The sequence below is a fragment of the Pogona vitticeps genome, chromosome 1 (genome assembly GCF_051106095.1).
Source record: "Pogona vitticeps strain Pit_001003342236 chromosome 1, PviZW2.1, whole genome shotgun sequence".
Lineage (NCBI taxonomy): Eukaryota > Metazoa > Chordata > Lepidosauria > Squamata > Agamidae > Pogona > Pogona vitticeps.
This window is the reverse complement of record NC_135783.1, coordinates 72,089,217-72,102,864: the sequence shown is the minus strand read 5'-3', so window position 1 is coordinate 72,102,864 and position 13,648 is coordinate 72,089,217. Positions and strand designations below refer to the sequence as shown.

Here is a 13,648-nt window from a genome sequence, read left to right as displayed (position 1 = left end):
CCTCTACTCTCCATTTAAGACCTCTCCATCTCACCATCCAAAAACTCTCACTGAAGCATCTGGAATAACCTGGAGAAAGGGATGGATGGTTGCATTTAGTTGTGGAGTTGGAAAGAAGGAACCAGTGAATGTTTTCACAAGGCAACACAACTACTGTCCTCATTCATGATATATTTCATGATTTGTATGTTCTTATTTGATTTTATGTTTAAAAATTAATCTTCTCCTTTTCTCTTCCTCCACAGTCCATGTTGTGGTCGGGCAAATACATGAGAGGGCAAAATGTAGGTTGAACTTACTGTCGAAAAGGCCTAATTAATATTTGTTTTCCCTCAAAGCTCAGCAGTAGACTAGAAAATGCAGCATCCTAACCTGTGGTTGCTATGTTACATCTCTCTGCTTTTCTGAGTAACTCAGATTTTGTTCATAGATGAACAGAATTCTTGCTTCATAAACTGGTGACCTGCTGACATCCCACAGAAGCAAAAGTAGGCATGGCGAGCAAGATAAGACAGAGACAAAATAAGACAAAGGAGCTTCTTCTCCTCACCGTGATCACCACAAGAGAACACCAGGACAGCAGCATCCTCACCTCCAGACAAATCTTTGCTTACCACCTGTGGGGTTTTCTATAAGATAAGTGAGGCAAGGGGCTGTCCCAACACCCACACAAGGCCTAAATGTCAACAAGCCACATTCCTAAAACCACAGAAAACTGCAGGTGCAAAGCAATCTAGAGCTTTCATCTGAAGGGGAAGCTGATGAACTCTAAAGCTACAGCTGAAAATAGACAATCAGGGTTAAAGTGAAAATTACACTACAGTACTTTGTTTCCAATAGGACAGTGGTTCTTAACCTTGAGTTGCCACATGTTCTTGGACTAAAATGTCCAGAAACCTTCACCACTAAATGTGGTGGCCAAGATTTCTGGGAGTTGTAGTCCAAATACCTCTGTGGACCCAAGATTGGAAGCCATTGCAATAGGACTTAGTTAAACCTAATAGGAAATTCCTAAAGCAGGAGGTACTGTGGCCACTTTCCTTCATTCATCACTAATATCTGATACTGAGCTAGATACCATACTTGAACTGAGAGCAAGGAGGAGGACCACGTGACTCTCCAGATGTACTGGAGTACAACTTCTATCAGCTGCAGCCATTATAACCAATGGTAAAAGATTACAAGATCAGCTGTCCAGCAATATTTGAAGAGCTAAACATTCCCTAACCCTGACATGAAACTTATATATGAAAATAATGACTCTTACTCATTGTAAAGATGTCCACAATCTATGTCTTCCAGATGTTTTGAATGACAATCCCCATCATCCCTTGCCACTGTGTGTGCTGGCTTAGGATGATGGGAGTTATAGCCCAAAAACATCTGGTCAAACAGGTTTTGGAAGTTCCACAGCACTTGCAGCTCTTGTGGTGGTGGGAAGCACTGAACCAGAGGCTGATGGAGTACAAAAGACAGAGAAATGCACCTCATGCACGGCTGTAGTGTCCATGCTTCTTCCATCTCTCTGCAAAGCCTACCAGCTGTCTCCACTCTCCAGGGATCATGCAACAGAAATCGTCTGTCTGGCAACTCAACAACACTCCTAACACATGTAATCTGGAAGTGAAACCTAAACCATAGTTTCAGTTGCTAGCAGCCAGATTATCTTCCCTGCTGTACTGGTGTCTGTGTGCAAGGAGGCCTTAGGCCGAGAGCTTCACTCCAGGGTTCTCCGTTGATTCATAAGTCTTAACTGTTTCCTGCACATGCAGGCAACTGTAACAAAACACTTTTTTGTTGTATATAAGAGACTTTTTATTGTTTGTGCACACCTGATGTTCCTGTGACTAGAAGGTTATTTAAGTTCAAGAGCTTCTTTTGTGTTCAGCTTTTGGCACTTGGGATCAGACAGCTGAAAAATACATTCATTCTTTTTTGTACTGTAATTTCAAGGTGAGGCACAAATTTGTTTTAAACGTTTGGCTAAACCAACAAGACTGCCATATGTCTCTGTTTATAGGTATACTGGCTGAGATGTGCTTGATTTGAAGTTGTATCTTAGGTAAAATGATGCCTTCTTGAGTTGTGACTGGTAAAGACAGATCTCAGCAAATCATTTACAGATCTCAGCAAATCAAGGGTCCATAAGATATGATACAAATAGGTCCAACTATGGATCTATCTGAGCAAGAGGAGACAGATTCTGGGTGTCAAAAGATTCTCATGATCCAGCCTCTCCTTTTCAGTGTTTATCATGGATATTTCCTGTTTCAGTCTGCAAAGAACTGACACCTCCAACTCTGTGTTGTACTTTTGTGATTGCTTATGAACAACCCATTATTTGAGCCCAAGGGGATTTTGCTGCCTGAAGCAAAAGACATGATGGCATATCCCTTGTTCCATTTGATTTTCATTTCAACACTGGTGGTAGTATACCCACCTAACATCCTCTATTCTACCTGAGGGGATGATGGTAGTTAGGAACCTAGGCTCGCAATGTAGCAAATGCAGTTCTGTCCTCATCCCCTCAGTATCTGCTACCAGAGGCAGCTGTCTTCCTCTGTCCAACGGTAGGGACAGCCCAGATTTCCAAACATCAAGAAATGAGAGAGTAGACTGAAATTTTGCTGGCAATAGCTATGGTTTTTAGAATGCCAAAGCTATACACATCCCAAGCATCCTCAAGCTTCTTTGCAGTAGTAGGAAGGAAAAAGTGAGACTGATTTTGGTGCTGAGTAGCTATTGTGACAGAGCACAGCTGTCCGCTCCCAAAGCAACACTCCCAGTTTTTTTCCTTAACTTTGAACTAGAGAGCCACTTTCCCCTGAGGTAATGGTTGTCTCTATGAGGTATGGAGCCATTTGTCTTGGGATCCAACTGCAGAGCTGATCCAGGTGTCATCCTGAGCTACTAGTTAGAAGAAGGTAAGGTTTTCTCATCATCCAGGGACAAATGAAGCACTTAAGGATGTAAGAACCAGCCTGGTTCAGAGGAAAGGCCTAGTCTAGGTTTCTGATTCACAGTAACCAGTTAAACACATGGAAAGCCCATAAGCAGACACAAGTCTGTCAGCACCTTCCCCCTTATGTTATCCAGGAACCATATTGAGGGATATGCTGCCTTTCATGGTGGGGGTAACGTATTATCATCATGATAGCCGCCCAGAGTGGTAGAATATACCAGATGGGCGGGATATGAATGAATGAATGAATGAATGAATGAATGAATGAATGAATGAATGAATGAATGAATAAATAAATAAATAAATAAATAAATAAATAAATAAATAAATAAATAAATAAATGATCGGTAACCACTGAGGGTCTTAACCTCCTTGAAATTCATGACAGCTAGGATGGCAAATGGAAATGTGGGCCACTGCAGAGGGAAACAGGCATTCCTCAAGGAGCGTCAGATAGCTTAGGACTTTGAAAAGCAAAAGCAGCACTTTAAATCATGTGCAGAAACTAATTGGAAATAATTGTAGAACTCTTAATTGAGTGGAAGTGTGACCCCTATGGAAAGCTGCATTTTAGACAATCTGAGGAAACATTATAACAATCTAATTTGTGTCTCATTGTGTCACATGTGACAGTCCCCTAGTCCTTCAAATGCAGGAATAAACAGTGAACCAGCCAGCATTGGCAAACGGAATATATACTCATTTAGCCACAGCAGCCACTACAAGCAATATCACAAACATGAGCTAAACCAAACAGAACAATTGGTCTTTATATGACAATGTGACTTCATCCATAAAGCAGGGAGAGAGATTGCATTAACATCTCTAAGCTTATTTGAAATGAAGTGTGTTTGTTTATTAACTTCTTTCAGTAAAAGCCTCTGAGATGGTTGACAGTACAAATTAAAGTCACACATTTAAAAGAAATACTGTATATCAATAAAATAAATATTAAGAGGAAGCCAACAAGACCCACTAGCCAAAAATGGCAAGAAAACTCCCATCTTTGGAATCTGTTTAGAGAATCCATCACCACACTGGTATTATAATAAAAGAAAAACAGTGATGATGTGCTCAGCATTAAGCACACTGCCCACTAAACCCCATGGAGATCACTGCTACCAATATCATTACACTGTCAAATAGCCTAGGAACAAATATCAAATCCTAGAGCATCCCACAAGGGATGAATCCCACCTAACATAATCTTGAGATACTTTATTATAGGATAGCAGTGCAGCTACTCCAACTCCTAATTCTGACGGGTAATCTAGAAAGATGTGCCATTGGCTTTATCAAAAGCTACTAAGAATTCTAGAAGAAGCAACATGGGCCCAGTCTCTTAGTCTATCTGGTAACAGAGACCATTCTGTTTACTAAGTAGGTTCAAATCCACAGAAAAAACAATCCCAATATCTTATTCAAAAGTACCTGCAAATGTTCCACTACTGTAAATTCAATCTTTTTCCAAAAGGGGGGAAAAGTACTGTATATTGGAGGCCATCCAAAATTTTTCCACATTAAATGCGTCCAGGAAGGGTTTCCTTAACAAAAGGTTTAGCACAGCTTCCTTTCAAGGGAATGAGGAAATCAGACTTTTAAAATAATATCACTTCCGTGACTAATCTGGTCCATCTCTCTTGGCTATATATTGGTAAACACACATATGGAGAAGTGGACATCTCCAAGAACTTTGTTCCCATTGTTGTCTAAGGATTAATCTCATCCAAACAACTGTGAGAAAAAGAATCCAATGTTGAATAAGAAAAGAATTATGATCATTAAAAAAAAACCTACAAAGGGGTTTAGGAACAAGTCATAAAAGATAGTGAATTCAGCCAGAGGGAAAAAAGCTCTGCTGGATTATCAGAGCTTGGAAAACTGTTGGCCATGCGGATAGGCAGCTGTTGTCTGAAAGCTGCAGTCCGAAAAAAAAATGTTTCCACACAGACAAAACAACTATTGAGAAATAAGAGTTTCCAGCACTAGCTCTGCCCAGGTCTAGATCTTAAGCTGGACCTTAGCCAGAGTCTTCCATAGCCTGGGATCAAAGAACCTGCTGCTTTATCCTCCAGAACGTGAAAAGAAACCTTGGGCTCTGTGAATGAGAGCATCTGTGTGCAATAGTGACCACTGTCAAAATTGTCTGCCTGTTCCAGAATCCTAGTAAAGTTACAAGAGGATAGTTAGTGAGGTTAACCTGAAAATGCAAGGGCAGTGTTATTGTGGTAATGGGAGAATCTAAAATAATTCCAAGCCAAAGCAACAGCAACACTGTGATCTTGCCTGGTCACCCTTTGACCCTCTGCTGAATTAAAAGCAAAGAAGATGAATAAAAAGACCAAATAGATGCTAAATAAAGAGAAGGAAAAAGTGCCCAATAATCTTTCTGAGAAGATCAAAACATCTCTCCAAATTTAAAATGAACATAATTTACTTACAATGTACCTTTGCATTCTCATCTTGTCACAATCACAGGATTTAAAAAAAAATACAATGAAAACTGAAGTAATTGTCCAAATGATTTAACAATGGCCCCTCCCTGTGACAACCTGACCACACCAAACATACACTTCTTAAAATTTTTACTTATGAATATTGTCCAGAAAAGCAAATTCTTATTTTTAATTATCAATACAAATTAAGAGGTTTGCATGCTTACCAACTGATTGCTGTACCAATATAATGATGAAGCTTTCAGGACACACCAGAACTTTTTCCATTTGCTGCCAATAAAGCTTATTTTTTCCCTTTTTTTGTACAGCCATCCCTGACAATCAGCCAGTCCCAAATCCTTACAAGAGATTCTCCGCCGACTCATTCCACAAATTTCTGCAAAATTAAAAATAAAACAGGTGCCATTTTAAAAGAAACAATGCAGAGTGCTATTGTTGTTTTTCCTTTTAACTGTAATCTATAATGCTTCACTGTACATTTTAGGAAACTCTCCATTGAAGCAAGATACAGATTTAAATTCATTCCTTGGTATCGTCCTTAGGAAAAACCACAGATTAAAACGACTTCAATAATAATAGCTAGATATAATGATTAGGACAAGCTTAAAAACAGATTTGTCAGAAAATTACCTACTTGTGGCACAGGCAGAAGAGAACACACACAGACAGAGACAGAGACAGAGAGAGAGAGAGAGAGAGAGAGAGAGAGAGAGAGATTCACACAATCGTTGCTACTGTCATACCAAAACAGTGTAGTCCAAATGAAGAACCTGTCATGATCTCTCCTGCTGAATCGTGGTAAAATAAAACTAAGCAAAATGGTAAGAGGTGTTTGTAATCAGCTCAGTCACACGACAAGAACCTTTTCCCTTCTTCTGAGCAAGATAAAACACTAAACAAAAAGAGGAAGAAAAGGGGATCACATTACCTTGATTTTTCTTTCTCGTCTTCTGACGCAAAGGAATCTACAAATAATACAGGAAGGAAAGGAAAGAGGAAATTTCAAACTGTGTTGCAAGACTTGTAGAAAAAGGAGGAGGGGGGAGAGGAGGAGGAGGAGGAGATAGTGGTGGTATCACCCAGAGTAGAATGGACTCTTTCAAACAAACACAGGCAGAGCTAATTAGGAAGCCAGTAGATGAAGCAGAAAATGCTGTAATGAAAATTGATTCATGAGAGGCTCCAGAAGAGAATGTGCAGGCACTCTTCTGACACTATCATGAAAGCTTCCTGTTTTGCACCCACAGACAGCCATTCTGTCTACGGGTAGCTCGATACATGAAGTCAAACCAAAAGCAACAAAATCACACCGTGAAGCTTGCTTGTCTTGAGAACAGCTGTCGAAAAGGTGCATGGCACCGAAAGGAGGCATATGTGCATGCTAGGCATTGGTACAGTGAGTGCTAACTTTCACATCGCCACTGAATAAGAGGCAGAGATGCAAGGAAGGGGAAAGAGGAACATACCTTTGTGGCTGGCTCAGTCTAGCAAAATCCCAGTGAAATCAATGAGACTGGAGTATCATCTTCATGCACATCCTGTGGTAATGTATCTATCAATGACTGACAGCTGAATATCTGAACGGTTTCCAATGGAAACGGTTATGCTTATGGGGATAGGAAAGCTGTCTCTGCAGTGCTTGACCTGGACCGTATGGTGATTGACCTGGGCTGTTGTTTCATACATGCAAGTTAGCAGCTGGCATGAGGCTCCAACAGTAGTGAGTATGGATTGATTGATTGATTGATTGATTGATTGATTGATTGATTGATTTGTTTATTTATTTATATCCCGCCTATCTGGATTGCATGTTTAGATCCTTGTCATCCTCAGATGGCCTCATATGCAAGGGTGGCAAGAGTGCCAGGAGAAGGTCGAGGACAAAACAACACATTCCAAGGAAAAAAGGAAAGGTGGTACTGTCAAACTACTACCCTCATAAAGTTAAACACTTCAAAGAGAATGGTTTGGCATTCCTTCAGCTTGATCTGTCATTCACTGCCCTTAACATTACAGCTCAGGAAATGTCCTCATCCTCAGACTTTCTCCTGAGTGACCTTTTCTCTTGTAGCCATAGCTGTCTTTTATGCAATTCCTCTCACGACATTTACCAAAAACTAATTATTCGCTTCCCATTCCTATATGTCCCAGTTGCCAGCTAGGGTCCCTGGGGCCTCTTAATTCCTTCTGCTCCTGAGAGGTACTTGTCAGGTGTCTCCCACGCAATGCCCCATGTTCATTCTAAGTTCCATTCCACAGAACCATCTTGTGAGCAAAGCTTATGCTGTTGTTCCTGCTGCTCTTTGTTACATTCATAACTTGGCTTTCTTCCAGTAAACTCAAGGCAGCATATGTCTCTCCTCCTTCCTATATTATCTCACACCAGTCCTGGGAGGTAGGTCAAGCTGAGGCAGTGTGATTGGGCAATGTTGCTTTTCTTCACTACAGTTCCAGGAATCACAGAACCCGCTTTCTACTAGCCATGCCGGCAGGCGGATTCTGGAAATGTGTAGCCCAAAACATCATCTTCTCCCTCAAAGTTTTTGCTTTTGAATAACTAGAATTAAATCCAAATTTCAGCTTGCTACATTCTGAGGAACCCCAAGAAACAAGTGAACTAGAGACCTGACAAATTATGTATGTTCAGCAAGTGATTCACAAGGTGAATTCAACATATACAAGACACAGGAAAAATTAGCCTGAGGTGAACAGGGGTGTAGTGGGGGTTGATAGACCTTGTTTCAACATGTAGAAAGCCATTTAATAAATTATTATTGTCTTAAATAACTTTAGAGGGTAATTGAGGACACACAGATTGACTATCGAATCAAACATGTATTCAAACAACATAACAACACCAACATAATTTAATATAATTTACATGGTAATCAACCAATGAACTAATGACAAGTAACAATGAAAATACAGCTGCAGTAGACAAAAGAAAAGAAAAACCATTTCAAGCACTGATAAAGAATAATTATTTTTGTCATCCAAGTGGCAGAATGGAAAAGGATGAATGAACTTTCCAAATTATAGTTTCAGAAACTTTGCCAATTTCATAAATTTGGTAACCTCTTCAGCATAAGCACCTTCCTGTTGTTTCAGATGGTGGAATGGGGTAGAATTGGGGTTTCTGATATAGAAATTCATATGTGAATAATTGGATTTAGATCACCCAATTAGGATAATATCAATTTAAGTAAGAATTGCCCATGATACACTGAGATATGGATCATAAACATGCATACTGTGTTCTGTGGGATTTACTCCCAGGAAAGTGTGCTTAGGATTGCATCGCTACTGCGAAAAAGGAAAATGTGAGATCATCTCGTGTTTCAAAATATGTGTTGAAACAAACAAAAAAAATCCCTGCATCATCACCATAACGCTGGTGAGTATACAAGTAAACTTCCTACTGTGTTGTCATAGATTTAAACAGAACCATTGCTTCAAAAATTGCAAAATCATTCCAGAACATTTTTGAAATCCAGTTTAAGAAGAAATTACTTCCTCTGTACAAATGTGGTATTCCTAATAGGATTTTCAAGGTATAAGAGATATGTGTGGAGCAGTTTACAACTGCCACCCTGCAGTCAGCTTTCAACTCATCTTCTGAGGCCTTGTCTGGTGACATTCTATCTACTACACTACAGTGGCTGTCAGTGCTTTATACTGCCATACTAAAATGAACACATTGATTTTATTTTGGAAATGAAGAAGAATCAGACCTGCTAACTACTTGAATGGGGACCGCCGATGAATACCAGGGATCTTCAGTTGGGGAGGAAAGAATCTTGCCTGAAACCATGCACAGCTGCTGTTGGCACTGATAGGACTGGGCTAAATAGTCCAATGGTGTGACTCAGTATAAGGCAGATTCCTATATTCCTGCTTTTCCTGTTTATGTCAGGGCAAGACACATAAGCATTTAAAATGTACTGTATAATTTGGGGTTTTCAAGTACCGTATTTTTCGCTCCATAAGACGCACCTCTCCATAAGACGCACCAAATTTTTAGGAGAAGAAAACAGGAAAAAATAATCTGTTTTCTTCGCTCCATAAGACGCACAGACTTCCCCCCCCTGTTTTGTGGGGGGAAAGTGTGTCTTATAGTGCAAAAAATACGGTAACTCAAAAATACAATAATTTAAAATGTTTGGATTTAACTTGGGACCAAAAAGAACAGGGTCATTTCAGAGTACCTCCTTGAGGACGCCAGTCAAAGGTTGGACACCATGAAAGCCCTGCTTTTTCATACACGTTTTTCTCCTTAGGACAGAACACGGAGAAAGCCTTTTCTGTAAATCTTATTGCTTAGTTGATATGGAAAGAGATGTTCATTCAGATACTATTTGGGCCCCAAGCTAATCTGGTCTACGGTAGTAGGTACCAGGACCTTGAATGAGGCAAAGCAGCATATAGAGAATCAGGTTAGTTCCTTCAGAACTGACAGAACATAATTCCATGTAATTTAAGAGCAGGTAGCATACACAGACCATTTGTTTCAGCAGGACTCCCAGCCCACCCTTTATGTCCTCCCTAGTGTGTGGGAGAGAGAATGAAGCAGCAACTGTGAATTGAATTTCAGACAAAATGAGCAGGCTATACACACCTTGATTTCAAGATAATTAGTATTTCCAATAAGATTCTAGAAGTTCGAATCAGCTTGAAAACCAAACGGAAGTGCAGTAACAAAGGAATGCATAGCTCCTCACTGGTTTGGAGGGGAGAGATAATGTGTTATCCTTGCCTTTTCCCCGATCTGATTTTCTGAAATAGTGGACTATCATTACCCCGTTAAGCATTTATACAACCTCCTGGATTAGGTTGCCCAGTCAGCACCATCTTATTCTCCAAGAGTGCAGGGCCAAAACCTGGGGTCAGAGGGCAGAGCCTTGTGATGTCATAGAAGCAGGGCAGGCAACAGTTGAGAGACAAAAGCTCCTTCCTGCACCAAAGCTGCCAGATCTGGAGCTAGAAGAAGACAGTTAAATTATGGCACTTGTGCTCTATTCTTCATCTTGCTCCTAATGACATGCTATATCCAAGCCTGGTGTGCCAAGGAGCCCATTGTGCAAATACAGAGGATATAAACAATTCAAATTTTATCATCTCCAGTAAAAGAGGTATATTGATACATGGAGATACACTATTTTAAAAATAGTCAACTGCTATGAGATTCTATGCTCCTGCATGTGAGGGGGATGAACTACTACTTTTTTTTTTTTTTTTGTCGACAGGAGAACAAAAAATGTGTTCTTTCAGTTTAGCGCACTCTCATATTTTTCACTGTGTTTTGCGCGCTATGCAAAGGTACCTCCTCAGTTTTAAGGCAAAAAGGGGCTCCAGTGTGTGAAAAATGCACAAATGTTCTTGCAGCCTACCTGGTGGGGAATAAGCTTTTGAAATTTTCAGTCTCAGCTCTGAGAGCAGAATATGCAAAGATATACATCCCTAACACACCCACATACACGCAGTGTTTCGTGGTGAACCGATGAGGCCTGGCTAACACCAGCTGGCAATAGCTGCCTAGGCACTGAAGCTACCTCACCCTGAAATTTCTCTCCACCTGACATGCTAGAGAAGCAAAACAATTACCTGAGACCAGGTAACAGTATTCTGGATCTAGCTAGTTTCCCCCCTTTCAGTCAACAGCAAGGGCTGACAACTGGGAAACTTCTCCAAACACCTTGCCCATATCCTCAGAGCACAATCCTGGAAATCTCATAGAACCAGATCAGGCAATACCCTGGACACCTACTACTGAACTGTATCAATAGTGGATGGCCGGCCAAAACAAATATAAGCGACATTATTCTCAACATATTTCACAGTAGGCCTTTGATGGTTCCGAACAGGGGAGGATTTCTATGACATGCCATATTTTTTCTGCAGCTCATGTTTGAACTTGTAAATGGTATTCAACATGTTTATGAGTAATATGATGAGAAAGGACAGATTATAAACATGTTTAAACTTGCTTGTGGTATAGGTTGCAGAGAAGGTGTGAAATGTCATAGAAATCTTCCCCATATCACAACAAATGCTTCTTGGGATCTAGATGCAATAGATGTTTCACTATTTGTGTAGTGGAGGTGGAGAACTACAACCACTTCATTGTCTTCACTACTAGATACCAAGAGTGAAACTGTTGTGTTTTTTACTTGTTCTGGTCATGATCACTAAGAAAATTGCATGTTCTGTATTCTAGCCATGACCTTGCTTGTTTTGTCATCTCCAAATCTCCACTAAAGCTGGGAGTGAACTGGTTCATACACTGCAGAAAAAGGCACTCAGGAGAAACAAGCATAATCAACAGCATGCCACCCATGAACCTGTTTTACAGAAAACAGCAAGTTTGGTTCTAGGCAAGAGATCAATTGCCTTAAATCTCATCCATTATGTAAATTTCTTATGCATGGATAAATAAACATCTCAGGAAGAGTCTCAAGCCAGGCATTCTCCCTGAGATGTTGGCTTCCTATACTCAGAGAATGTTTTACAAGAGCAATGTGCACCTTTTCCACAAATCTATGAGGAGCTGTACCAGGCCAATATCTGAACGTAGCAGGCTAAATCCAGTGGGATTCTCAATTAGAGATCAGCCACCAAAATAGTGGGACTCATCAGTTCTGTACCTTCCATTCATTCCAGTGGGCTGGATTAAATTGTTATTCCCTATTAGAATAGACACACTGAATGAATGAGTTGATCGATTTGGCAATTTGTTCAGTGGATTTAATACTAGTTGGGGCTAAAATGTATTCAGCCTAACAAAGATATACAAAGTATTTTTTTTCCTGAGTATTACACCTCACTGACAAAATTATCATTTTATAAGAAATTTTCTACAGTTCAGGCCCTGGAAATAAATCTATTGACTGTCTGAGAACATCATAAGGTTTCTAGAAGATTTCCCAGACTTTTACAATGCTACATTACCTACTTCTTACAAACATTTTAGTACTTCCCATTAGCTTTTCCAGATAGTCCACCTGGCAGTAAGATCACAGCAAAGGCCTTACACACCAGAAGTTCCTTTCCATAAATAACATTGATCTAAAATACTTACAAGAACTTTGCCATCAGCTGCCATGCACAATACTGAAAGTGATGGGGAAGCTGGAAAAGAAAATATACGATTGCATTTTTAGTAAGGCAAACCCATTAATAATAATTCTGAGCAACGCTATACACCACATGTTGGGGGCTAAGGCATATTTCCTGTGAAACAGCAGCTATGTTCTATACCCATTCAGGGTAAGGGATTAGAGGAAACTCTTAACACATCAAAATCAGCAAACAGCATAAGAATGGTAAACACACAACCAGACTGGTCCTCAAATTACTGCCACCAACCAGGGATTGTGCCAGTAATGACAGCCACGCACTGCCCACATACGGAGGGATGGCAGGAGAAACCCTACTTCTAGCACCACTGCCACCATCTGGCATCACAACATCTACAAAATAGACTATGAGGTCACAGTATCCCCATTTATCAGTCCCAGTTAGAACCCACCCTACTATTAGGCAGAGTGAGGCATCTACCTCAGGCAGCAGGGTTTAGATATCATACAAGGGCATTAATTTGTTATTCTGCCTAGAGTGGTCTTAATCAACTATATATTTATTTATTTATTTATTTATTTATTTATTTATTTATTTATTTATTTATTTATTTAAATAAATAAATAAATAAATAAATAAATAAATAAATAAATAAATAAATAAATAAATAAATAAATAAATAAATAAATAAATAAATAAATAAATAAATTTGTTGCTGTAGTACTTTTATAGCCAGGACAGAAGAAGGTGTTTGAGGGATATACCTCATTGGCATAAATATTATTTGTAAGATTTGTCTTCCTTGTGTGCCAAAATATCATTACTGGATTTAGGAACTATGGGCATACAAACAACTGGGATGTGGGTGTGTGCTGGGGGGGGTGCATCAACCGAGGCACTAAAATGTCTTGGGCCATCACGGGTCACATTACTGCCAGTCCCTGGACAGTTCTATAGGTAGTAGTTAGGGAACGCAGAAGCACAGTTTTAGAGCACTGCACCAAAAACAAGGAAGGAAAAGGATCCCACACAATGCTGTGCATCCGGCCAGCAGATCTCCTGGAGCAGGAGGCTTGCAGAGATTACCCATAAGGTGATGTGTTAGATGCAGCTGATGATTCTTGTACAGGGTGTACTGGTCTGAGAAGAAAACCCC

The 13,648-nt window shown here is 40.0% G+C and overlaps 1 protein-coding gene across 5 annotated transcripts in view; it reads right to left on the bottom strand.

The window, feature by feature from the left end:
• IPCEF1 (interaction protein for cytohesin exchange factors 1) overlaps positions 1–13,648 on the bottom strand; it is a 62,455-nt gene that overhangs the window by 18,067 nt on the left and 30,740 nt on the right. For 2 of the 5 annotated variants that reach the window (XM_072995091.2, XM_020802772.3), the window contains exons 2-4: positions 12,494–12,543; positions 6,347–6,383; positions 5,625–5,794 (exon numbers count right to left, since the gene is read on the bottom strand). In XM_072995091.2, the coding sequence (XP_072851192.2) occupies positions 5,625–5,794; positions 6,347–6,383; positions 12,494–12,543 (257 nt within the window). Of the gene's footprint in view, positions 1–5,624; positions 5,795–6,052; positions 6,324–6,346; positions 6,384–6,884; positions 6,986–12,493; positions 12,544–13,648 lie in introns of those variants that run through there. The other 3 variants (XM_078383229.1, XM_072995106.2, XM_072995111.2) reach the window with 3 other exon arrangements.